Source organism: Anopheles merus, chromosome 2R (genome assembly GCF_017562075.2).
Source record: "Anopheles merus strain MAF chromosome 2R, AmerM5.1, whole genome shotgun sequence".
Classification (NCBI taxonomy): domain Eukaryota; kingdom Metazoa; phylum Arthropoda; class Insecta; order Diptera; family Culicidae; genus Anopheles; species Anopheles merus.
Window position 1 is genome coordinate 5631435 of NC_054082.1, and position 25309 is coordinate 5656743.

The 25309-nt window shown below is 51.9% G+C and overlaps 3 protein-coding genes across 8 annotated transcripts; all 3 read right to left on the bottom strand.

Moving 5' to 3' along the window:
- Positions 1 to 188: 188 nt before the first annotated feature.
- On the bottom strand, positions 189 to 6988 carry LOC121590947 (kelch-like protein 5). Of its 3 annotated transcripts, none has more exons than XM_041911154.1 (6): positions 5763 to 6988; positions 4447 to 4507; positions 3036 to 3597; positions 2130 to 2948; positions 1719 to 2057; positions 189 to 1123 (listed from the first exon to the last, which is right to left on the bottom strand). In XM_041911154.1, the coding sequence occupies exons 1-6, from the start codon at positions 5932 to 5934 to the stop codon at positions 1049 to 1051; spliced, it is 2028 nt and encodes a 675-aa protein (XP_041767088.1). In that variant the 5' UTR covers positions 5935 to 6988; the 3' UTR covers positions 189 to 1048. The 3 variants fall into 3 exon arrangements, with proteins under 3 accessions (XP_041767088.1, XP_041767090.1, XP_041767089.1); XM_041911156.1 differs by having other exon boundaries at positions 4039 to 4507; positions 5763 to 5802; XM_041911155.1 differs by having other exon boundaries at positions 189 to 2057; positions 5763 to 6987.
- Positions 6989 to 7554: 566 nt separating this feature from the next.
- LOC121589841 (pre-mRNA 3'-end-processing factor FIP1) lies at positions 7555 to 10113 on the bottom strand. The gene is made up of 2 exons (XM_041909027.1): positions 8002 to 10113; positions 7555 to 7932 (listed from the first exon to the last, which is right to left on the bottom strand). The coding sequence occupies exons 1-2, from the start codon at positions 9996 to 9998 to the stop codon at positions 7797 to 7799; spliced, it is 2133 nt and encodes a 710-aa protein (XP_041764961.1). The 5' UTR covers positions 9999 to 10113; the 3' UTR covers positions 7555 to 7796.
- Positions 10114 to 10975: 862 nt separating this feature from the next.
- Positions 10976 to 24508, bottom strand: LOC121591161 (actin-binding Rho-activating protein). Of its 4 annotated transcripts, none has more exons than XM_041911589.1 (4): positions 23265 to 24508; positions 13709 to 13851; positions 12596 to 12755; positions 10976 to 12497 (listed from the first exon to the last, which is right to left on the bottom strand). In XM_041911589.1, exons 1-4 carry the CDS (start codon positions 23307 to 23309, stop codon positions 12273 to 12275), a joined length of 573 nt encoding a protein of 190 aa, XP_041767523.1. In that variant the 5' UTR covers positions 23310 to 24508; the 3' UTR covers positions 10976 to 12272. The 4 variants fall into 4 exon arrangements, with proteins under 4 accessions (XP_041767523.1, XP_041767521.1, XP_041767522.1 ...); XM_041911587.1 differs by lacking the exon at positions 23265 to 24508 and adding an exon at positions 20857 to 21042; XM_041911588.1 differs by lacking the exon at positions 23265 to 24508 and adding an exon at positions 13945 to 14014.
- Between the last annotated feature and the right edge of the window lie 801 nt (positions 24509 to 25309).

Consider the following 25309-nt stretch of genomic DNA (forward strand, 5'->3'; position numbering starts at 1 on the left):
TGCGCACGAAGTAGTAGGAGAAATATTGAGAAAAAGAAACACCAAAATTCGGATTTAGGGTAAGCGTTAGGTAGTTAAGTATTTTAAAACTCTTTTTTTTTCACAAAATTGTATACACTGTGAAAGTGTCTCAGTTTATTATATCTGCATCTGTGTTACCTTATAGCTTTACATTCTATTAATTGTTGTATGTATGTTTTCCTCTTTTGATTCCGTTGTAGAGCAATGAAAAATGGTACGAAAAATAATGTTTTCCCTATCTCTACTACCATATCAAAAGAATAGCGCACCAAAACGCCAGAACTCGCCGGCAATGCTGGCGTTGTTGGCGCGTGTGTTTTGTAGTACAGAAACATTGTAGCTAGCTAGCAAACAAAAGATATCTAAATCACTCACTGTGGCCGGGGGATGGTGGTGGGTTTCTGCTAAGCTGTGGGGACGAAGATGATCACACGACGACGTCTCTCTTTGGCATCCATATTCGCAATCCGGCTCGCAAAGGCAAACCAAGGACTACTGTGCTAGAAGGCTTCTTCAGGTGCGTGAGTATGGGGCAGTTCTTTTTTTTTCCTCTTTTTATCATCAGTTCACTTTCATACAATTTCAAAAAGTCCGTTTTGATTTTTGTGGGAGCAAAAGAAACACACTGTCTCTTAAAACCAAAAAAAAAAAAACAAAACTAAAATCACAGTTTCGTCAAACGTTTGCGTGCAGAATAGATAGATGCTTAAGCAGTGCTTTTTTTGACTTCCTTATCCGAATCATTCCCCCTTTGGCAAGGGCTGGAAGTCGGTTCCATGGTTCTAATAAGTCTAGTGTGCCTGTATAAGACCTTCACTTGGTCACCTTTCCATTCTCATTCGACCGCTTTTCTCTATGTGCTTTTCTCTCTTTCTCCCTCTCGCGTCCTTTACATGTCTTTTCTTCCGAAATCCGGAAATCCTTTCCTCATTTTTAGTTGTTGTTTAGTACATATGAAATCTCTTCTTTTATTTTTAAATGCCTCCCTCCTTTCCTTCCTTCCTTTCTTCGTTGTCTCGTCCCCCTTTTACACATAGTAATCACAAATGCGGAAATGTCTGCGGTAGTAATAATTGCTGGCACTGGTACTTCCGCGCCATCCCTGATAGTTTTTTTTTGTTTTGGATGAATTTGGATGTGTTTGAACAGACACACACGCACACAAACAATGATTATTGGAAGAACCAGACATAAAAAAGAAGGAAATGAAATGAAACAAAAAAGAAGAAGAAAAAACACAGAAATGCATTATTCGAACCCGTTCGTACATCGATGGGCGCACGTACACTCTTCGGAGAATTGGGAATTGGGAGGAAGGGCTGTCCTAGAATCACACACCTTAAACGTATTATGATAACACACAGCACACACACGCAGATAAGCTTTTGCTCATGCAAACATACTCTAAGGGTTAAGCGGAATGCGTCATTACTGGGTCGGAATGCAATGATTGGGGAAAGTTCGCTGCAACCAGTCCCGCAAAGGGGGCGCACCGGAGAAGCAGTACGAAAAAAAAACACGGGCAGTAATAAGCAGCTGAATCATGCTGGGAGGGGGCAGAAGGGGTTAGCTTCGGCTGATAATAATCACGCTTGTTTGCTTTGGTGCTGCACTACCCCAAAAGCAACACACGCACACACACACGCACACTGGCGGGGCAGTAAAGAGTGTGAGTAAATGGGAAGATGGTACTAAACCGTGGTGCTGTTGTTGGCGACCGGAACATTCACCGCGGAAGACGACGAGGACGCAGCGATGGCATTGCTCGGCGAGGAAGGATTGGCGGCACTGGTGGAGGGCAGCGCCACGCCACCGGTCGTCGAGGCCGGATTGGAGAAGCTGTTCGGTATCGCAACGACGCAAGCGCCGGCCCGGCTGTAGTTGACCGGGGCGATCGGGGTCCACTCGTTCGTTTCCGCGTCGTACTGCTCGACGATCTTCAGGTATTGGATGCCATCGTACCCGCCGAGGGCAACCAACCAGTCGCCCAGCACGCTGACACCGATCGCGTCCCTGCCGACGCTAAGCGATGCAATCTGCAACACATTCACCGGTTAATTCTTCCGTCCGTTCTGTGTGTGTGTGTATGTTCATTGAGTGATACTCACCAGCGTCCACGTATCCGTGGTCGGATCATAACGCTCCACGGTGTCCGTTCGGCAGACGGCCGGATTGCTGGGCGGACAATCGTGCCCACCGAGCGCGTACAGGAACCCGTTCAGTACGCCAACGCCAACGCAACCGCGCCGCTGGTTCATGGGCGCCCGCAACGTCCACTTGTTGGTGTGCGGATCGTAACACTCCACCGTCCGGTGACACACGCTACCATCCCGGCCGCCGATCACGTACAATCGGCCACCCAGTACCGCCACGCCAGCGGTCGAGCGCATGGCCGACATTGGCGCAACGTAGCTCCACGTGCGCGCCGAAGGATCCCACCGCTCGACCGTGTTCAGATAGCTCCACCCATCGTGACCACCGACCGCGTACAGCGGCCCCTCGAGGAATGCCACTCCGAGCCCATGCCTGGGCGTACCCATCGGTGGCACCAGCGTGCTCCAGCACATCGTGTTCAGGTCGAAACTGTCCACCGTGTTGAGCGTCTTCAGCCCATCCCGGCCACCGACAATGATCAGCTTGTCCTCCAGCACCGCCACCCCGAACTGGAGCCGCCGGGTCGGCATATTCTTCAGCAGCGTCCACTTGTCCAGCCGCGGATCGTAACTTTCGATGCTGATCGCACCCTTGTGCCCGTCCATACCGCCCACCGCCAACAGCCGGCCCATGGTGGACTTGCGCGGCCGCGTCCGCGAGGTGGAAATGAGCGACCGGCGGCCCGGGATCAGATGCCACTTGAACGCTTCCATCACGAGCTGCTGGCACTCGTTCGCACCACCACACAGTGCTTCCACGTGATCCACTATGAACTGCAAAAAGGAAAGCAACGGGGGAAAGAAATGATCATTAAGTGGACGTCGCCGAAACGAAACAAACTCTCTTTCTCTCTCTCTCACCGAAGGTTGCAACAGCGGCAGCTTGATCAGTGCCAACAGCTCCGGGATGTGGCGCTTGCGGCCCTCCGCGTCGTACTGGATCCAGGCCATCAGCGCGTGAAACACTTCCTGCTCGTTCGGCACGTTCAGGTCGTCGCTGCGCAGCAGGTTGGCGAGCTGGGCGGCGTCCAGCATGAAGAACTCCTGGTTTTTCCACACCTGCTGGAAGTGCTGGCAGGTGTAGGCGGTCGCCAGCTTCAGCAGCGCCGTGCAGCCCTGCTGCTCGGCAAACAGCGAAAACCCGAGACAGTTGGACGGATGTAATTGACGGGCTAGGAAGTTGCAGCAGGCGCCGACGATCGTGCTGAGCTGCAGAAGGCACGCCGTGGCCAGCAGCGTCTCGACCGTGTCCTCCCGGATCTCGATCGCGCCGGTGTAGCAGTACTGGATGAGCGAGTTGAGCGCATCGCCCGACACCTCCTGGAGCGTGATCTCTTCCTGCTGGCTTTCGCGCAGCTGGCCCGTAAACATGGCGCTGAAGTAGGCGGACGAGGCCGACAGCACCAGCCGGTGTGCGGGTATTCTACAGGGAAGTGGTGGATAAAGCGAAATTAGAAGGGAGGGAAGGCAAAGCATTGCGCGTTATAAAATGTTTATCCCTTGATGTCAACCGTTGTCAGCGATAAATAATGCAACGGACAGCAGAGATGCAATGTTAAATGGGCTTGTAATCAAATTATTATGAATGAATCGAGCTCGTTTACGGTGTCCAACGGCATCGTCGTCCGACCGGTGGTGAGGTCAAGTGCATGGGCCGCCAATAGACACGATAACTGTCCCGAGAGGACGTGAAAAATGCACTCGAGAAGCCGAGGCGCGCCCGATTTACTCATCATTTATTACGCGACCGAGGAGCCGACGGGAGCAAATCCCATCTCTCCCCCCCCCCCCCTGCCCTAGTAAATTAATTTAATTTAGCTCGTTGTCTCGTGATGCGCAGGAGTGTGAGGGGACAAACGTTTACATTTGCGCGTGCATTTGACGCGGAACCAACGGAAAGCGCGCTCATCTTTCTTGCGTCTTCGCGTCTACTTCGCGTTCGTAACAACAGCAGCAACAGCACCCCCAATGCGCCTCCGTTACGTTGTGTCTGGGCGTGGTGTGGCGCATTTTCCGCCTCCCGCAAGTCGCTCGGACGGTGAATGTTTATAAACAGCAGCGCGCGCGCAAAAAAAAAAAAAGAAAAGAAAAACAATCCTCATTGAGACACCAAATGGTTGGGAAAGGTTAAGATCGTTTGCTTTGTTGTTCCGTGTCCGTTTAACGCGCGGCATACTGCGATTGATTCGTGCGTTGCTGCCGCCTTCCATCTGTGTCTGGAAGCTGGGGTTGACGCTGTGCTGTTGCACCCCACACACACGCAAACACTTACCGTCGACCGTCGACACCAGCGATCAGCACCACGTCACAAAGCTTCTCGCTCTGGAGGTAGTCTGTAAATAGAACCGGCACCAGAAAATGGGAATTAATAAATCGAGACTCGGCAGGAGAAAGAAAACCTGGCGGCGAACGAAACAGCGAAACAGAACATGCTGCATGTGGCTGACGACGGACGGGGAGGCGAATGACACGGCGACCCCCGGAGGACAACGCGCGGTATAATTAGTAATTAGAATTTCCCTACCCTTCAAGTTCTGATCCGGAAAAGACAAAAAACGACCGCAAAACGGCAGATGATGATGACACATGGTTTTAGCAGGGATAGAAAATTGAAGCCGCGGCCGCCTGTTCTATACAAAGGATTGTGCGCGGTCTTGCAAGTGCGTGTCACGTTGGGATGGTTTATGTTTCCAGGAAAAATCTGTCCTCCGTCCATCATTTTGGTGAAGGGAAGAATGGCGAGGAGCTTGTTTATGACATTTGCACTTCCTGAAGAGCAAGACCCTGTCCCTGTTCGCGTGTCACTGTCCCCATAGAAAATTCATGTGGGACGGTTTGGATAAACGTTTCTTTGTCTAATAGGGTGGCTGCCCGGATACAAAAGAAACAAAGCTTTCTGTTTGCTTATAAATCAATTAATATATGGAATTGATGTTCTTCTCGCACAAAGAGACGGTATTTTTTTTTTGTATTTTAATTGATAGGTTGATAAGTTTTAAGTTTTTGCAACAAAAAAGGAGCAATATTGTGAAAATTTTGAATTATGTCACGCATTGATTTATGGCCGTTAACGCACCGAGCTCGTGTGCCGCCTGACTGCGCGCAAAAGGCCCAAAACACGGTACCAACAGAAACCCCAAAAATGCTCCGTTATCAAAAGGTGTGCTCACCAAAAAAAAAACATGTCCTCTTTTCCAGCAATATAGTTTTATAACCCACAAACCCCCCCCCCCCCCTCCCCTTCGATGGTGTGACTCAACACGGCAAGCAATTGTGCGCAACCGAGCGGGCGGTTCGCGCCGTGTAACACTTCCTTGTTCGAAGAAGCATAAGAAAACAGTACCCAAGCACGCCTCTCCCGATATGGTTACGCGGTAAGAAACTTGCTCGGGGGCTGCGACTCGACTCCGGCAAGAGACCTGGGAGAAGAGACCTTGAACCTGTGCCGCGGTGATCGAGTCGGCGGCGACTGCTGTGGGGGACTATGGACCGATCGTGCGTTGACCTAGGGTGAAGCGTGCACAAGGGGGTGGCGGCAACGTGCGGACAGGTTTCGAAATGGATATCAATGAGTGTGTGTGACCGTACCTTGCATTCGTTTCAGCACCACATCGGAGTGATCGCGGCACCGGAAGAACTCGTCCTGGCTGACGGAAGAGTTGAGGCTGGCCAGGCTGAAGTGGCTCTCGTCCGTCACGAGGCTGGCGCGGACGCTCGCACTGGATGTGGGGCTTCCCTTGCAGGACAGTTCGTTGCTCATCCTGTGGCTGCTGTGTTCGTGTTTATGGCTGTGATGTGCCGCTGCGCTGTACTGTAGAGGTAGACCCGGGATCCTATCACCGTGTTTTGGCTTTGTACTGTAGTAGTTTGGCAGTCCGCTAGCAACTCTACTTGCGCTACTGGATAATTACTATGAACACACACTCACACACTGCTTCCCACGGCTCCCTTGCTAGGATGAGAAGGGCTTCGTAAATCACTTCCTTATGTGCTCACACACTTGCATACTACCACTGCAAACACACACACACACACACTTAGGCCACCTTTCCGACTACACTACTGTGTGGGTCCGTCGAAGTAGGCTGTCGCAGAAAGTCTACCAACTGTACGACGCCGAATTGTTTATCCCAAAGTTTCGTTTGCTTCGCTCAGCTTCAGCTACTGCTGCTGGAGGAAGAGTCGAGTGCCTTGCCGCTGCCGAAGACGAAACCAGAATGATCACTGTTGCTCTTCTGTGCCGCGTTCGCTGTGTACCGCGTCGTCGTCGTCACCCGTGACTCGCTGTTTCGTTGCCCCGTGAAGGACCGCGCGCACTCTACCACCAATCTGGAGTCTGCCCGAAGGGATTCTATTTTCCTGTGTCACACACAGCCACACACTACACACTACGCGTCGACACACCTCCGACCCCGATCGCTACCAAGCTGGTGCCGCAGTTTGCACACACTGTTTATGACGCTCTGAATGGCTGGGGTGCCTTTTTCCCCATCAGTCAGCTTTCCGCGGATTTCCGTGGTCCCCGCACTCAACGGAAACAAGAAAACTACCACGACCAGAAGGGCACGTCGGGGCATACTGTGGGGCTGCTGGCCGTGCGCTGCACCAATTGCGACATCGCGCGTCTTGACTTTTCTTTGTGTTGTGTGACTTCTGCAAGCGTGTAGAAGTGTAGAGGCGGAAGGGAGGGGACGTTGAAGAAAGCGAGAGTAGGAAGATGAAGAAGAGGTGAGTTTTGTTTTTGTTTTCCCTTGCCTACACGGCGTGCTGTATGTGTGTGAGTGCGAGTCGCTGCGAGGGAAACCCGTTGTCAGGTGGATCTTTCGACTCCGTTTACAGCTACCCCAGCGCATGGGGAAAGATTTCAGTGTGAGATGAGTATTTAAACTTCTGCTGAAACTTTTCACGCGGACCGTTAAAAGAGGCGCAATTTCGGACTCGCAACGTGCGTGATCGTCGTTTTTTCAATTTTTCTGCACGATACTGCGATGATTTTTACAATTAAAATACATTTATATTGATGAATGAATAGATTGTCGGATGCATTTGCTGTCGTGGCGTTTCGTGTTGCCAAAAGTGGACAAACAAATACCCCCCGTAGCTTCATTTGTGACCAATAATCCAGCAGTACCCGCACCCGAGTAGCAGATCTCTATCAGTCATTCCATCGGATGAAGACAAGGATGGATTCAGATCGAGCATCCTCGGACTATGGCAACACAACGTCCTGAACAAGATCGGGATACCATTGTGGCACAGCTCCCATCACACAATGCTCCCATACGTCCTGCTACGAATATCGCATGCATATTAGTTCATTCCATCCCTCTGCTCCTCTACTCGCCTATACACACCATTAGGTACTTTATCCCACACGATATCCACGTTTTGCGCTGATTTGTATTTTATCTACACAATTGTACGATACATCCATCTTACATCTAACGTACCGATGTATATGCTTAAAGAGTTTGCCTGTCTTCCTCGAACCGAATACGAATCTTGCCCTATCTCAGCCCGCCTTCGCAGCGAGCCACTGCTTACAATGCTAAATTCCATTACTTTTGTGTCCTCCAATGACGAACACCGTCGCCGCCGCCGCCGTCACCCGCTCGGTGCCGCTCATTCTCCGTCCTCTTTGTCCTTCCGGTGGGACTTTTTCTTATCGCGACTGTGTCGCTCTCGCTGCTCCCGCTCCCTGCTCCGGTCGGACCGTCTCGATTTGGATCGTTCGCGGCTGCGGGATCGTTCACGGTGGCTGCAGAAAGCGAGAGCATAAAATTAGATTTCCAAACAAACGACATGAAGCGGCTTCTTTTACACCTACCTGCTGCGTTCCTTGTGACGATCCGGTTTGGCGGAACGTTTGTCTTTGTCGTCGCGCGATGAGGACGATGAGGAACCGGCCGTCTGCGGTGGTCCAGGCGGAACCACAGCTACGGGCCCAAGAATTGGATCCACCACCATCTCTTCCTTTGGCGGGACGAGTCCAGACTCCCGTTCGGATCGATGATCGCCCGCCCTTTCACGTTCCTTTCGCTCGCGATCCCGGTCACGGTCCCGCTCGTGCTCACGATCCCGATCCCGTCCACGATCCCGTTCCCGATCTCTGCGCGGCGGTTCTCGATCACGGTCGCGTTCGCGCGGATCGCCACGCTTGCGATCGTTGGGATTGCGCATGTCACCACCGCGCGGTCCGCCCGGACCCATGCCGGGCGGGTGCAGCCGGCCACCGCCACCCTGGCCCATACCCGGACCACCGCCCATGCCCTGCTGCATCTGCTGGGGCGGTGGCATTACCATCCGCTCGCCGCCGCCGCCGCCGCCGCCACCACCTCCACCACCACCACCGCCGCCGCCACCCATCATGTCCATGTGCTGCTGCTGGCCACCCATGCCACCCATGTTCGGGTGCATCATCGGCGGCAAGGGTGTGAGCGTTTTAATGCCGGACGGTTGCCAATTGCCATTGTCGTTGCCCCACTGCGATTCCTGCATCGGATCGTAGTAGTCGCCGTAATCCGGTTCCTGGTGGTAAAAGTCCGGCGGTCCGCCACCGAACCCGGGCGGCCCACCACCCATCGGTGGATCGTACTTGTTTCCAACCACCGTCCGGCTGTACTCCCGCCGATCGGCCGTCATCACCTGAATGACGTTCTCCTTCGGCTGGCTCGACATTCCCATACCGTCGTCGCGCTGTCTTCTGTCGCCCCGGTCGCCTCCGCCACCCATGGGGCCGCCACCGCCCATCGGTCCGCCGGGCCCGCCACCGATCACCTCGATCGGGCCGTTCATCTTGCGCGGACCTCCCATCGGGCCACCGCCCATCGGACCGCCCGACCGTCGCATGTCACGCATCATGCCCATGGGCGGTGCCGCCTGTGGGTTGTTTATCGTCAGTCCCGCCATGCCGACGCCGCTCTCGTGCTGTCGCATGCGCTTCTGCCGCTCGCAGTACGATCGCCACGTTTCCTCGTTGAAGCCGTAGTTGAAGTAGTCCGTAATGTCGGCACCCGGCTTGCGCCACGGCTTCTCGTCTAGCGAATCGATGCTGAACTCGTGCGCCGGCACGCCATTGATCATGCCCACGCTCTCAAACTCTTCCATGCTAAACTTCCCAGCCGGTTGCTTCGTTTTGTCCGTCACACCGGCCGCATTGGCAGCCTGCTGGTTGGGCATGATCGGGCCGCGCTGTTTAATGATGTTGTAGCTCGGACCCGACTTGATGTCTCCAATCACGACGTTAATGTCGTCATCCTCGTCACTGTCGATATCGCTTTCCATGTCGCTCAAGCCGCCCTTATCCTTCGCGCCCTCGTCCGCCTTATCCTTTCCATCGGCCGCATCCGCTTTGCTCTTCTCTCCCGCCTTCTCGCCATCGCCAGCTATCTCACCACCCTCACCCTTTTCCGCTTCATCGCGCTTCGACGCTCTTTCTTCCTCCCGCAGCACACTTTCCGTGCGATCGTCATCCATCAGGTGCGAATCGTCCTGTCCCTCGTCCAGTTCCGCCCCGTCCGGCTGACGCAGATCGCTCGAATCCATCGCATTGTCGTCGCACTGCTGCTCCCGCGTCGAGTGTCCATTCGCGCCGTCCGGTGCTCCACTGCCGAGATCGTTTGAACCGCGCCGTTTGCCATCCGCATCGAGGCCGCCGGCGTCTCCGGTTGCGGTTTGCGAGTCTTCCTGTTCGTCCCACAGCGCGTTGTTGTTTTTGCCGCTCGCAGCCGGATCAGCGTCGGCAGTTGCGGCCGAGTCGCTCGCCAGCCCATCCTGCCCCGAATTGCCGTACAACCAGCTGTCCTCGTTCCCTTCGTCCGCCATGGTTGCGCGCGGGTGCGGCCAGGTGGCAGAAAGTAGCAGAAAAAGCAAATAAATTGAACAAAATTCGCGACACACACTTTTTTCGCGGCGTTGCTGGAATCGGTGTTTTTCTCGTTTTGTTTGACAATCACGCTGACAGCTATAACAGTATCTGGCACACGGTGGGCGCTCCTGCGGGCATCGAACGTTTGAGAAACTAATTTGAGAAGAAATTAAAGAAAGAAACGTAATATTCGAAGGAAGAAATAGTTTTTGGCATTTTTATATTTTTAATTTGCTTAACAAAATCGAAAAATTGATTCATTTTCCAAATAAAATGACCGACCATTGTATTGGTGTGATTTGATAACTGTGCGATTCAAAATGACAGTTATTAGTTCATCTGGACAATGGCCCTCGATGGGAGAGTTAACGAGAGCGGCTGCAAAATTGAAAATAATTTGATTTGCTGTCTCATCAAGCTATAGCTTATTATTCAGCTGTTATTATGTGATTCTTCTTTTCGGCAACGGTTTAGGAACATTTTATCGATAATAGCAATTTGTGAATAGATCTTAAATACCATTCCCATTTCTTTATCATGGAAATTGCCCCACCGTGTATACTGCGCTTCTCCTCTCCTAAAACCCCAATAATATTCATTCTTAAGAAAAAAAAACCCATTGTCCGGGGTCCGATCCTAACCTAACACTGCATCCCCAATTGTATGCATGCTCTCGTGCATTTGTTGAAGCTTAAGTCGATTAAGCGTGTATTATGTTGCTTTTGTTGTGCCGTTTCAGCCTCCCCTGAGAACCAATGCGTACATCTTCATTTTGCTTTTTGGCTTTCATCTTCGTTTGCGTGATTGGTGCCCATATCTAAACGATTTCCATTGCACCGGAAACTTACACAATAAAACACACACCCGCTTTTTATCGTTTCTTTCATTCAATTTTCCCTGCATAGAAAAACATACACACACTCACAGCAAGCGATTCAGTTTCCGTTTTCTTTATTATTTTCTTGCAAATGTTGGCTGTATCAACATATCATCTTCCGTACAGTAGCGAGAGGCCCAACCTACACGATCTACTAACTATTGCACACTACCACCGCACTTGTGGAGCTGTAGCATTGATGCTTTTCCGAAGGGCCCGACGGCACGAGAGGTGGTCGTGATGATGAGATAACCTTACAACTAGCTTAATACTGTCACTACTGACAAGCGGATTCGAAAGCTTTTCGGGTAAATGGGAAAGTTTGGAGAAAGACGAAACAAATCATTGCGAAAAAGGAAGGCAAGCAGATAAAGATACAACTATGTGAGAGATATTGCATGGAAACACAAACAAAAAAACGCCAAGCCTTGAAAGGGACACTAAAGTGTTGGTGGTCTAAACCTAACGGCCGAGATGCAAGATCGAAAGATCGAGTTTGGAGAATTTGGTGCTGGTACTAGTATAGCTTACACTTTGCGCACTTAATGCTACTACTTCGCTAATTTGGTTCGCTAACATTACAGCTATGCAGCTTTCTGCCCCTTCCTGCGCTCTAACCTCGGTTGCTGCTAACCACATTCTATTGTATTTGGTATACATCCCTGGAATCAGTCGAACGAATGCGCACGACCCGAAAAACGACACAGACACACACAGACAAAAATCATAATATCCGATCCAAAACGGAACAAAAACGGAACTACAAGGGAGCTGCGGTGATCTTTTTACACCGCACCCTTCCCAAAACCTGTTCTCTCCATCGCTCACACCAAGTCTGTGAGGAGGACGATCACTTAACAGCTACAAAGACGACGACGACACAACAGTGGAAATACAATAGTCACATCAGAACCGACGACTACCACTAACGACTAACATAGCTCCTCTCTCTCCCTTTCTCTCTCTCACTTTCACTCTATACGCTACCCAAAAATATACAGATCAAATTGTGGCATATGAGTTTGGCAATGGGACAACAGCTGATCCCATCACGATCGTGTCGCGTGCGGCAGTATCACTATCCTCGGCCGTAGTAATATATCCTCTCTCATGTCCTCCTTGATTTGCACAGACAACTGATTCCCACACACTACATCCTTTTACACACTACACACACACACTCACACACAGCGCCATTCATTCCGGCTGACGAGAGAGGACACAATCCGTTGCTCCGATGGATCCCCACCTTCACAGCAGAAGTAGATGGTGGTGGTGGTGGTGGTGGTGGCGGCTGACGACGAGAGCTGACGACTTGACGACACGCGCTTACTGCTACTAGGTTCTAGCATTCCTAAGGTAACATGTTGGTAGGCTGCGGGTTGGGACTTAAACTGCGCCGAATTTCCGTCTGCTTGCCGACGAGAATGTCCCGGATCTGGGCGACCGGTTTGGTAAGGTACACCGGCACGTGATCGTCGCGCCGCTGGAACAGACATTCGCCCTCGAACTGGATGAGGTCGTGCTTGCGGGCGCGCAGCAACAGTCCCACCAGCTTATCGTTAATGTGTGTGTAAATCTGAGGAAGAAGCAGGAGGAGGAGGAGGAAAAAAGAAACGAAACGATCATTGGAACTGGAGGCCAACAAAAGTGTCATCCGAAAGACGAGATACGTACATTAAACAGTTCGCCGAAGTAGATCATCTTGATGTCGGGGTTCTTCTTCGACACGGGCTTGCCGTCCACGTCGATCACCTGGCAGAGTTCGAGCATTTCCTGGTACACCTGGATGTTGGCCTTCTTGCCTCGGTACTCAGTTAAGCTGCCCGCCTTGGGTCTGGTGGAGGAAAAGGGAAATAGTTCGGATTTCAAATTAACGCCTTTCATGATCGACTAAGATACTAAGATGACAAAGACCAGTTGTTTAGCGGTGCGATCACTTACATACTACGGTTAATAGACATTTTTATTGAGCTTTTTCGATTGGGGTTTTTGAATGTCGTGCATTGGATTACACACTCGGTTACATATTTGTATCACGATAGGCGTTTGAGCAGTTGCACACCCGGAAGAGACAGGGAGATCGCCCGGGAACAGGGAAGTACATGAAGCTAATAACAGGCCGCGCTCCTCCTTTAGTGACTAGTTTAGCAGTTCTCGTGCGAATGAAAGAAATGCGACTGTATGATGGGTGCCACTTGATCATTAGATCATGCGCATCCGTGTTCGATACGAAAACTCCGTCCACCTCCAGCAAGTTGCTGCTACTGCTGCTGCTACTGCTGTTGCTGTACACCTCCCCTCCGAGAAGCAGCGAAGCGTTAAATGCGCATAACAAAACCGAAGGCATTCGTTTTTTATTGTCCGATCGCGAAGGCAGAAGGAAGGCGGTGCGAGCGATCGCCACACACAGCACTCAGAAGGAAGACATACAATGTGTAATTGCCTTTATGCAAATAGAAGGACGCGTTAGGCTCTTTTCTCACAAAGGTTACATCACGCCACGATCGGGAGATCGGGCTCGAAGCTAAAAACAAACACGGACAGACGTGTAACGTTACTTTACAGGGAGGTCCACCGAATCGATGGACCGGCGAGAACTTGATGCACCACTTTCACCCCGCACGGAACTCCAAACATTGGGCGTAAGGTTAGCATAGTTGATTAGTGGCCTGAGACTGGCTGAGGGGGTGTGCGTGTTTGCCACGGTAAAATAACAATGTCGAGGTTGATGGTCGAACGGTTGCGCTAGCTCTCGCCCACTCTCGTCCTTGCCATTGCTTTACTTACTTGCCATACTCCTCCTTGCTGATCTGTAGCCTGGCCATGCCGCGTGACGCCTGTGCATCGGAGAACGGATTGGAGAGTTGCGATTCCCGGTGGCTCTGGGCAGTCTGGTTAAATAGGGCCACCTTCGACGACAGTGGAGAGTCCTGGAAAGGTACAAAGGAGAGAAGATAGCTATTAGTGGACGTGGTTAGCAAAACTGCGGTCAGACATTCAGATAGGAACGAGCGTGTTAGTACAGCAACGATCGGGCGAACGGGCACCGGTGCAGTGGCGCATCGGATGGTCATCCACTTGGGTGAACAGATTCTGAAGGGACTGGGCGTCGGTTTCGCTGATGTCGCTACGCTTCAGCTCGTAACAAGCGACCAGACGGCGCACGTTCGGGCCACGCACCACTTCCGGTTCGGGTTCACGCTGCTGGCGACGATCGAGTGACAGCTGGTACTGTTGCTTCTGCTGCTGCTGATGCCGCCGGCGGCACGATCGCTGCCGACGGAGCTCATCCTCGCGCAACATACGCCCTCGGAGGTGGTCCTCCTCGAGCAGCAGACGACGCTCGAGACGACGCAATCTTGCCTCACGGCCCAACTCCTCTTCCAGCTCTTCCAGCTCTTCCGTGCCCGTGCTCAGGTCCTCTTCTGCAGGCCGTTGCGTACGACGACGCTGCTGCTGGGTACGGGTTCGCTGGGTACGCTGACGACGGCGTGCTGGTGCCTGCTCCTCCTCCGGAGCGGGATCTTCCTCCTCTTCTGGTTCTTCTTGTGCTGGTGGATTGTTACGACGGCGGACTGCCGGTTGCTGGCGTCTTGGAGCCTGCTGTGGTGCCTGCGGACGCGCTCGTCGTGGCGGCTGCTGCTGTTCTTCCTCCTCCTCCTCGCCGTTGTCCTCCTCTTCGGGCTCTTCTTCAGGTTCCGGTTGGCGTTGGGCACGACGTGGCTGTGCACGCTGGCGTGGCTGCTGAGCACGCTGTGGTGCCCGAGCAGGACGTGGTGCTGGCGCCGGTTCTGGCTCCTCCTCCTCCTCCTCTTCCTCCTCCGGCTCCACTTCCTGCTGCGGTTGGGCCCGTCTGGGACGGCGTGCCGGGGCCGGACGACGTACCGTGGTGGTCCGTGCGCGCGGTCGCTGTCTTGGCTGTGGTGCCGGTTGCTCCTCTTCCTCCTCGGCCGGTTCTTCTTCCTCCGGTTCGGGCTGTGCCGGGCGTCTGGGCCGTTGCGCGGCCGGTCTGCGTTGAGAGCGGCGCGAGGCAGGACGCGTTCTCGGCAGCACTTCTTCCAGCTCCTCCTCCTCCTCCTCCTCCAGCTCCACGTCGCTCAGAAACCGGCGGCTTGCGATGCTCCCGGCCCGGCTGCGCCGCCGTTCCCGTTCCTCCAGCCGCAACAGCCGGCGCTGCGTCAGCTCCAGCCCCGTGTCGAGACAGATGCAGCAGCTACGCTGACACTTTTGACAGCTGGAATGCTCCGGAGCACCGCGGAACACGCGCGATACAATTCCGCCCATTTTGCCAGGACAATTTGCACACACTGAACGTTGCGCGCTTCTAGGTAGAACCCACGCACAGGTCTAAGTAGAAACTCAACGGCTGTGCTTTGCGTTTTAAAGGGCTTTTTGTTGTTGTTATTGCAATAACTTCTTCAACGCGGAGGGCCACAATCGGAAGAAGAGAACTCTGTACCGCTCGACTGATCGGAGCGCCGCACACTGATCGTTCTAGGGCCGGTGCGGGCGGTTTTTATTGATCGGTTGCCGTTTCGGGGTCAGTCGAACGGATGGGGCTGCAAATATTTGCCGCAATGGCAAACCGCCGAGGCAACCGGAAGTGGGGCATTGCTAAGGGGCAAAAAGCCTGCGTGCAGGCACGTTTCGCTTGACCCGTACAGCTGTGGTGCCTCATCATCACGATCGCTTTCTGCTGGAAAACCAGTGTGCTCCAAATTTCCACAAGCACAAGAATGGGTACGAAGCTGCATTGAGACTGTTTTACGCAATCAAATGGAGGGTGTCATCTTGCGGTGAAAGTGAACGCAAGAAGATAATGCTCCATTTATTATGCCACTAAGCAGGCATGGCAACTTCATAGCGGTAAACACTTTGCTTTGAAGCCATGGGAACCGATCGGCGTGTTTCTCATAAACCCTTGATCACTAGTAGGCTATGACGACACGCCAGTGTACGCCCAGTGACAGTGAGTGCTGATATCATCCTATCGCTCCCGTTACACCTCTAACAGCGTAACACATCGAAAGTGATCTACTTGGTGGAGCGTTTCACTCTCAGCGGACTGCCTTTTTTTTTGCAGCATTCACACATATCAAAAGCGTTTGATGTGTGGCGCCGACAGCAAGAAAAAAAGGGGCCCATTTTCCCAGACAGCCATGAGTGTTGATGAGTGTAATGTGTGTCTCTAATGCGCCAAGGGCCCAGCTGTTTTACAATTTTTCGTTTTCCATCCCATCTGGTATCGTACCTTTACCCACAGCCACAGTGTGGCGTGGGGGAAAGTGTGGAAAGAAAAATCCACTCTTTGCTGCGATCTCGCCTACGATCGCCTTTGCTACACTCCTCCCCGCCACCGCAGAAGGGGGGGGGGGGCATCATTTTGATGATTGAGGGCCTCAACGTGAGTTGAACACTTTCGATTTCGTTTTCGTGCACACACAACGGGGGCCTATACGAGCTGCTGCGTTGATAGGAAAGTGGGAGCCGATAAAGTAGAAGCCTATGGGAAACAAAACAACTAACCACACAGGCGTTGGGCTTAACGATAGAACTAATAGCAATGTGCCAGCAGCAAGAATAATGCTTAATTTGGACACACACACACATGGGCAGGCCCAATCGTTAGGCTTCTTCGTATTCGCAACGGCAGACCACACGCGCGTGTGTGTGTTGCTCTACCCGGTGAGTGTTATTTCGTGCCCATTCATCATGATCATCATGATGGCGCTGCAGCACTCAAGCGCTCGGAGCGGAATCCAATTGAGAAGTACTGTATGTTATGGGCAGAGCTTTACGGTACCTCGGCGCCTTCAGAGAACTTCAAGCCTGGAAAGCGGCAAAGTACCGCACCGAACGGCCCTTCCCATCACTTTCGATTGTGGGTCATTTGGGCTCCCATGGGAGGCTGCCCGGCTGGCCGTACCGGAGTGGCTTCTCATTGAGAAGCTTAATGATTCGATTAGCACATACCAAATAAGAAAAGATGATCGATACACACACACACACACACACGTGGTGTCTCGTTCGCTTTCACCCCACTACACCCAGCGATGATGATCGCTCCAAACTGAAAAACCCGTGGCGTGAACAGATGGGTGCCACGGCCTTTGTAGAAAGCACCGTGCCCCCTTCCCCTTCAGCTGCCAATAGGAGGGTTTATTGTATTGCCTTTCCCGCTGTTCCTTAATTAATCTAATCAACTGCCGCCGTGGCCGCTGACTGTTTGCAAATTTTGCCTTTCGCTTTCGCGGAGAACGCAAGACACCGAACCAAGACCTGCTAGGGGGGGGGGGCAGGCGGAAAGTCAAATGTTGCAGCCAACGGGAGGAGTTGTGTTTTTGCTTTGCTTTTCAGTGGATTTCCTTTGTTGCGGCGCCAAGGGAGAGAAATTTCGTCCGAACCATCATCCTTCTCCGGTCCGGAGTGTGATAAATTATCGCGCAGTCTTGATTGTTAGATGGTGCCTTTTTTCTCTCGGTCGATATCTTATCAGCTTGCGGCCCATTCCCAACCCACAGAGCGCTCACACAAAAAACCGGAAATGGTCTGCCACTGCAGCGTGGGGGGGCCAGCACTTTGCACCTTAATTGGACATAACACCTAGAGTGCGGTGTTGTGGTGGATTGAGCTGACCTGAAGTGCCACTCGACGGCAAATGGCAAACACATGTCCGCGGCAACAAAGTGCAGCTGCAGGTGGTTTTCGATCGCGTGACTCGAACTCGAATTCTAAGGCGAGGATGGTTGTTTGCTGCCACTAGTACACGAGCCAAGGCTTGTTTGCTGGCCTGCTAAACCGTAAGCGGGAGGCTCATACAAAGGAAACACAGCGGTGAGTTAAAAGCCGTTGTGTTCTAGAATAGTTGAACATTTGCTGCACTTGTGTGCACAACAAACTGAATAGGAAAAATGGTTGGGAATTTGCCTGGAACGTGTGTTTGGAAATTAGTACGCACACCACAACCTGTTGCCGCGCGGGTGCGCCTAATTGAACGGGTGCCGCCACAAACTTTCACCCGTCTTTTTTTTTTTTGGCTTGCTCGCTGGCACACAAAATGACAGCCAATTTTCACCAAAAGAAATGGCTTGCTGGCGGCTTGGCCCCCGCCAAAAATGGCAGCAACAAGGCCCGAGTCGGAAAGTCCCGCAAAACGTATTTCATTTGTTAAAATAAACACGGAAGTGATAACCTTTTTAACGGCGCTTGGCGGTAATTGTGAGAGATGGGCACCGTCCACACCGGCGCAACTGTTTGCATCTGTTTCATTAAGGGTGTTGGGCCTCCTTTTTTTTTATCCTCCACACATCCACGATAAGCGACAGCAAAAAAGCACAGCGTCCGAAAAATAGAAAACTGTTTTCCGTTCGCTTTCACGTCAACGTCGCGGCATTTTTTTTGTTGCTGTGTGTTTTGGTTCGAACTGGCAAGTTTGTTTGTTTGATGATAAATGAACATTAATATTGATAATGTACCGAAAAAAAAAACGGTGGTCAAAAGAAAGCAAGCGCCCTCGTCGCTTCCTCTGCGTTACGAAAACAAGAGTGAGTGTGTACTGCTGACTTTGCCTGAGGGCTTTTAATAATAAAAAGGGGAAATTGTAAGAAGAAGCAAAGTAAAAAAAGGGGGAGAAAACGGAGCATTCAATTACGTTACGTATGCAATGCTGATTATACGTATTTTTATGTATTTTTTGCTCCCTCGAAAGAGCTCCTAGAGAGAGAGAGAGAGAGCAACAGCTTCAACGATCACTACGCTTCATTGCTCGATCTTGCACCCGATCTTGTAGCGCCGTACTAACGCAACGCAACGCAACAAAACCAAATTAAACCCACCCGAAAAGCACTAAAACGACATCGAGCTGCAATCAACAACAGTCAGTCAGCCAGCCAGCCAGCGCATAATGCGGAAATGGGTGGTGCATTATGTTATCAGCGTTGTTGGTGCTGCTGCTTCCGTCAATCAAAGCCCTCCCCCTCTGGCTGATAATTGGCCCCTTCGCGATCGATGAGCGAGAAAGCTCCCGCTTTTAGTACACACACGCGGTCAGTTGTGTCCATTATGCAAGCAGCTCTTGTCTCTCCACTCTCTTTCTACACGCACTGATTATGGACGCATAATAAGGCCTGTTTTCCCTTCCCTTGCACACACTTGAACAGATCCACTAAATATTGACGATCGAGTTTTTGTTTCAACCATGTTTGCTTAACCTTTTTGACCCTTTTTTGTTTGAGGGGAGTTTTCGAAACCGCGTCTAACCATGTTGACTCCAAACCATGTCCTTGACATTCGGACCGCCACCGTCACATACGCCAAACGCAAGGAAAATTAATTATGCTTTTGCATGTTTAGAAACAACATCTCGTCGAAGTATGTTGACCATTTCCTTCTTGCTTTCGGGGCTGTGGTCGCCGTCGCCTATAAATAAACAGGTCCAACAGGTCCCTCCTCCCCACCGTCCCAATGGTTCATCATCAGGGGGGTTTTTTCATTGCCAATCTCGTACACGGTCAGTGTTTTTTCTTTTCCTTTTTTTTTGTTTTCTCATTCTAAGACACATTTTCGAGTCCCGTTCTTATGTAACACAAAGACAAACCTTTCACGAAAAACAGGAAAAATCAATCATTCGCGTCCAGCAGTAACACGGCGCCCTCGCGCGCGCGCTCGTCGTCTGTCATGCGCTGGTCCCTTGAACTTGTAGCCCCCATTCGCCACGGAGCAGCAGTTCTAATTAATGGTGCAAGATAAATCTGTCCACACACACACACACACTCACACACACACTCACACCGGTGCTGGGCCAAAACATCCTTCCCGCAAACGATCGCAATTCGGAAAAGTTCAAGTACAAGTTCGAAGCCCTTGCTCGTTTGGGTTGGTTTTGCGCCACAGAGCAGTGCACCAACACCACCACGGTGCACGGTGGTGTGATGTTCTGTGTGAATGTGTACCGGCACTGCTAAGGCATGGGGTAAAAATAGCAATCGTATTCGAACCTTATTCATAACCTCAATGGAATGCGCGATCGTATGCCAAAATCTGCCGTCGTGAGCCGTCGTCGTGAGATTCTCCCTTTTGCACAGTAGCGGGGGTTGATTTCTTCCTCTTCTGCACGAGATTTCCCAATCCGAGCGTAAACTTGATCGAGAATCGACCGCCCCTGTACGGTGACGTACGGTGACGAAAATCAATCATTAAACCCTCCCCGACTCCTCACTTGTGCAGTACACGTGGCGTCAAAGATCGCGACGATCGCGATGACGCCAAACGACCACCTGTCGCCATCTACATCTCCGCGATATCAAATATCTCCCATTCCCATAGGAAGTCAGACGGGAGGCGCCCTCCGTCCCTGCTAGACGGAGATTGTGAAATGAGGCGGAAATTCGGTGACTCGCACGCGCGTTTGAAGACAAAAAAAAAATGAAACTAAACACACATACGCGCGCGAACCGTCGTCACCTAGCAACCGACACGCGGAAAAACGTGAAAACTTTGGGATGCCACACTTTTATCACGAGCCACGGGAAATGAGGTTTATTTCTGGCGCATTCCAACAGCGCACAGCTCTCTCTCTCTCTCTCGCATGCGTCCCCCAGGCCAGTTGTTGGCCCGCAGAAAAAACTCGATTCGCAGAATTTGGGAAGATGTTTTAATTCGAGTCTCTGGTCTGGCGCGCGCGCTTCAGCTGATGCCCGCCGATGTGGTGGGTTGATTGTGGGAAACCTTTTACGTTTTGTTTCCTTTTACTGGCTTAGAATCTTTTTTCGAGGAGCGTATTTTAGCACGCACGTTAATTGGCCACTCTAATTGAGTGAACATCAGCCGGACGGGCGATGGGGATGAGAAGAAAGGTAGTAACAGCACACACACACACACACACACACCTAAAGACCGGTGCTGATGCTGGCCAGCACAACACCAACCACACTTACGGGCGTTTCGGACAGCCGGATAGTGACGGAACTTCTTCTTCTAGTGGTAGCCATTGGTTGAATGATCGGAAGATTGATAGGGCACGCGTATTGCACGGGAAGAAAACGGGAAGCTTGCAGCGCAACCAAAACAACCACTCGTAGCGTCTGTTTAAGGTACCGGCGGGGTTAGCACTGAAATACCATCGAACCCTACGCCGCCCTTACTCGATCGGTGCTTCGATGATCTCCGAACGATCTGCTGCGCATCGGCGTACGAAAATTGTGCGCGCTTGTGTGCGGTGTGAGGGATCAATGATCGCGCTTCACGATCACGATCGTGCCCAGAAGGGCACCAGAATCCGACGTGCGGACATCCTGGTACACAGCCAACGACAGCGGCGAAAAGGTCACAGTGCAGCGCAACGACCAAATCAAGACGACGACGGCTGGATTCCATCATCAAGCTCTCTCCCGTGAAGGTCACCCTAGCGGAGATGTCTCAGATGCCGGCTGTGTGTCTATATTTGTTTGTCTCCCGAGAGCAGCAGCAGCAGATATGACATTGTAAATAATTTGCAAATTGGACAAAAGCACCCTCCAAAAGCAAATGAAAATAGCTTCCTTTCGCCTGTCTGCCAATCTCTCGCTGTCAGGAGAGAGCTGTTCAATCCGTCACACCGAACCGTGACTGACAGAGTGACTCCTTCTTCGAACGTGGTAGAGGAACGTCAATCGCTGCGAGCGTCAGCAGTTCTTGTGGATACGCTTTTGGTTTGGCGCTTTTAAAGACGCAGCCGGTACAGTTGCTAATCTTAGGTAAGTAATACTGCACTCGCCAGCACCACTTTTCCACACTTTCCAGGTGGGCATGTAACCCCCCCTCAACTGGCTAATATGGGTCATCGTCACGCTCGAGAACCACACACACACACGCCGTCGGGCGTCGTGTGTCGGCAACTCCAAAGTACGTAGATGGTGTCGAAGATCATATAGATATATACATTTCAACCCTCCAAAAGCCAAAGATGGCAGCAAAGAAAAGCGAGCGTAAAAATAGTTTGCTGCAGGTGCTTGTGTGTGGGTCCGTGTGTAATGCACCACCATTACCGAACGACCTATTTCATGGTTTATGGTGTGTCTTTTTTATATCTCCTATGGGGTGTGGGGTGTTAAATGATGGTGAACGTGATGGCATCGCACCTCACCTGGCAGAAGGTAGATGAGTCAATCTGTGAGGGATTTTCTTAATAAACAATGTCTCTGATCGTACGGTGAGCTGGACACAGTGTGTGTTGAGTGTAAGTTGAGTCACTCGCTAATGAACATTCTTCACTAATAGTAAGACACTGTAATTGAACCCTCCACCAAAAGGGAAGCCACAAGCCACCCAGGAGGCATCCAAGCAGATATTAATACACTGAAAGGTTAGTTCCCAAAGACTCACTCCCCCGACTAAATCGCATGATTGCGTAATGATCAATAGCTGTGGGGCAGCAGCCCTGTTGCTGGATGGATAGAAACGAGGTTATAGTGCTTGCGCCTGCGCTAATAAACACACCCAAACACAATTTACTCAATTGCCCAGGTTCAATAAAGCTTCTCTCTCCTCTACCTATTGAGGCCTAATTATTGCCAATCTATCTCGCGGGCTTCCGTTGGCTTCGGCTTCGGGCCGGTTTTTTGGGCAGCCGTAATTAGCAGGCCCGCTTTGAAGCCATAAAGAGCTGCAGGGAGGATGTGCTCTGACCTACTGGATGACTTCAAAGATCGAGAGACAGAGGGAGAGAGAGATAGAGCCAAAAGCCGTGCCAGTTCCATGCGCCAATCATCTGCACCCAAAATATTTTGTGCCGCACGGATATCGAGGAATGTGGCACGGGTGGTTTGTGTGTTTTTCACTCCGAGCTCCACACCTAACCTTGCCCGCAGTGTCCGAAAGTACACTTTATCTGTCGTGGAGTGCAAGAAAAACAAAACACCCATCGACAGGAAGCACTGCAGAGTGAGGTGGCGCGCGCGCGCGGTTTGAACTAATGAGCTGGAGAAAGAATTTCGACCGGCAATGTGTCGGCGTCTCTGCTCGTCTTTTGCTGCAAAAAGAAACAAGCCGGTACCCCAGGCCAGTACCCCCTTCTCGCCGTCTACGATCTGATTTCACCGACTGTTTACCAAACAATTTGAAGCTGACCAAACATACAAACACATACACACATACAGCCACAGAGAGAGTCATTAATTGGCCGCAAATTGTTAACCCCGATTTGCGCACTCGAGTAAAGGGAAATTATGCACCCAGCCAGCGTGGCGGCGAGTTTTGGCAGGCGAGAAAACCATCATGGACGGAATACTCCCCGGATGGTCGCCTGCTTGGTCGGTTAGCAACACTTGCACTTTGAGACACACACAGACACACTTTTCCTACTTACCACGATCAATCGAAGTGCGCCAAGTTCGTGTGCTACGTCCGTCATCTTGTGGATTCGATCGAGTAAGGCACCTTCTTCCTGCTGCTGCTGCTGCTGCTGCTGCTGCTGATCCTGTGCTTCCTGGCAGGCGTTTTGTTCACGCACCAACTCACCACACACAACACTGCTGGTGTCACTGCTGGCGATTCCTTCGCCACTGGGCGGCACTGTACGTTCGTCGTCTGGTGGAGCAGTGGAACTGCCCTCGCTACAACTACTACGGCGCGGTTCGCTGACGGATGCCAAGTCGACCACCTTGGATGACTACCGGCGATGGAAAAAAAGTGTTTTTGCACGATCTCTGTCTCTCTCTCTCTCTCTACAATTCGCACACGCTTTATGGTGCCGGAAGTGCTTTCAATCTAAAACCGACTCACACACACACGCGCGCGCGCGCTTTGCGATAAAAGGGTACGCGGCGAGATGCAATCGTTCGCAAGTGTTTATATGTCCTTTTGGGTGGTTTATGTCTCGTTCAAGTGCACGAACGAACCTCCCGTCTGTGTTCACCGTTATGGGCTTATATCGAGTGTGACCTCTCGAACCACTAGCCGGCCGGGTGTGTGTATGTTGCGCGTTTGGACACGTGCACGACCACAGCAGATAGCACCACCACTTCCTACTCACACGCGGTCGCGACTGTAACCCTGCGCTTGGCAGACACGACACGACCCAGTCGAGGAAGTGTCGAGTTGAGTTGTCTGGTACGAGAGCGTCGGTAGACACACTTTCCGCGGACACTAAAAAGCTCGCTGGTCAACCGTAACCGATGGTGAACGTAATGATCAAGGCACGGGCTGCGATCATGCGACTCCACACGCCTTCGAACGATGACTGATGGTGAACGAGCTGGACGCACTTTTCACCTGAGCTCGCTCACTCTCGGTCTCTTTTGAGGTACTTTTGGGCTCGCTTTATCCAGTGACTCCCCTTCCTTTTGTTTGCGGGTGTTCACTCTCTCGCTCTCTTCGCCTCTTACTGTGGGTGCCTCTGGGAAAGCCTTTCTCAAAATTGGATGGGCCTCTCGTGCTGCTGCTGCTGCCACTGTCGCTCCAATCAATCTCAATCTGATGTGATCGCCGATGATCGCTAGAGGACAACTAACAAGCACTCAGTACCGCGCTGGGAAAACCCACTGGGGACACCGTTCGGTCCGTCTGGTCTGGTCTGGTCTGCACTGCACGACCGATGCTGGCGAACTTCTGCCCGACGGACAATGTTGGCCAGCTGCTAGCTTTTCCGCCCGTTGGAGAGGAGTGCGCAAACGCGTGGTGCGCTTGCGCGAGCGCGAAATTCCCAACAACAACAACAGCAACCCAAAACCCTCCTCCTACCGACCATTTCTTTCCGCAACAACGCACTCGGTACCACTACCCTCCCCCCCCCTCCCCTCGGTGGTTGCTTTCTCCTCCACCTCAACATTGTGTCGGGCGAGTGTTTTTCTCAAGCATTTCTCACGAAACGATGCGCCGCCGCCGCTCCTTTACTCTGTTGCGCTGCTTTTCCGTTGCTCTTTGCTCAACCTAACCGCCACCATCGCCGCCGCGGTGAGAGAGAGCGCAATTTCTTCCACTCCTTGCTGCCCCTTCTTCCTCTAACGCTGCTCTCTCCAACGCTAAAGCATGTTTTCATTCACCTCAAGAGGCATTTGTTTTTTTTTGTACGTTCCACACTCTCGCACGCCATTTCCCATACCACCTCGCAGTCTGTTGAAATGCTTCTTGCTCAAGATTTGCTTTTCTGTTTTTATTCCTCTTTTTCAACACCGCACCGCACCACACACACACACCCTGGGGCATATCTGTGACCACGGCGATTTACTCATCAGCCGCAAGCGCCAAACGCACGCTGCCCATGTTGGGTTGCGTTGGTTGAGCGCGTTGTTTGGGCGCGCGCGTTTTCAACTCGCTGCGATTGAGCCATTCTTGACTGTTGACTGGGCAAAATGGCACTCCCCGCATTGTGATGGGCAGCCATGCACAAAGCTATGCTTTCATACAACATAT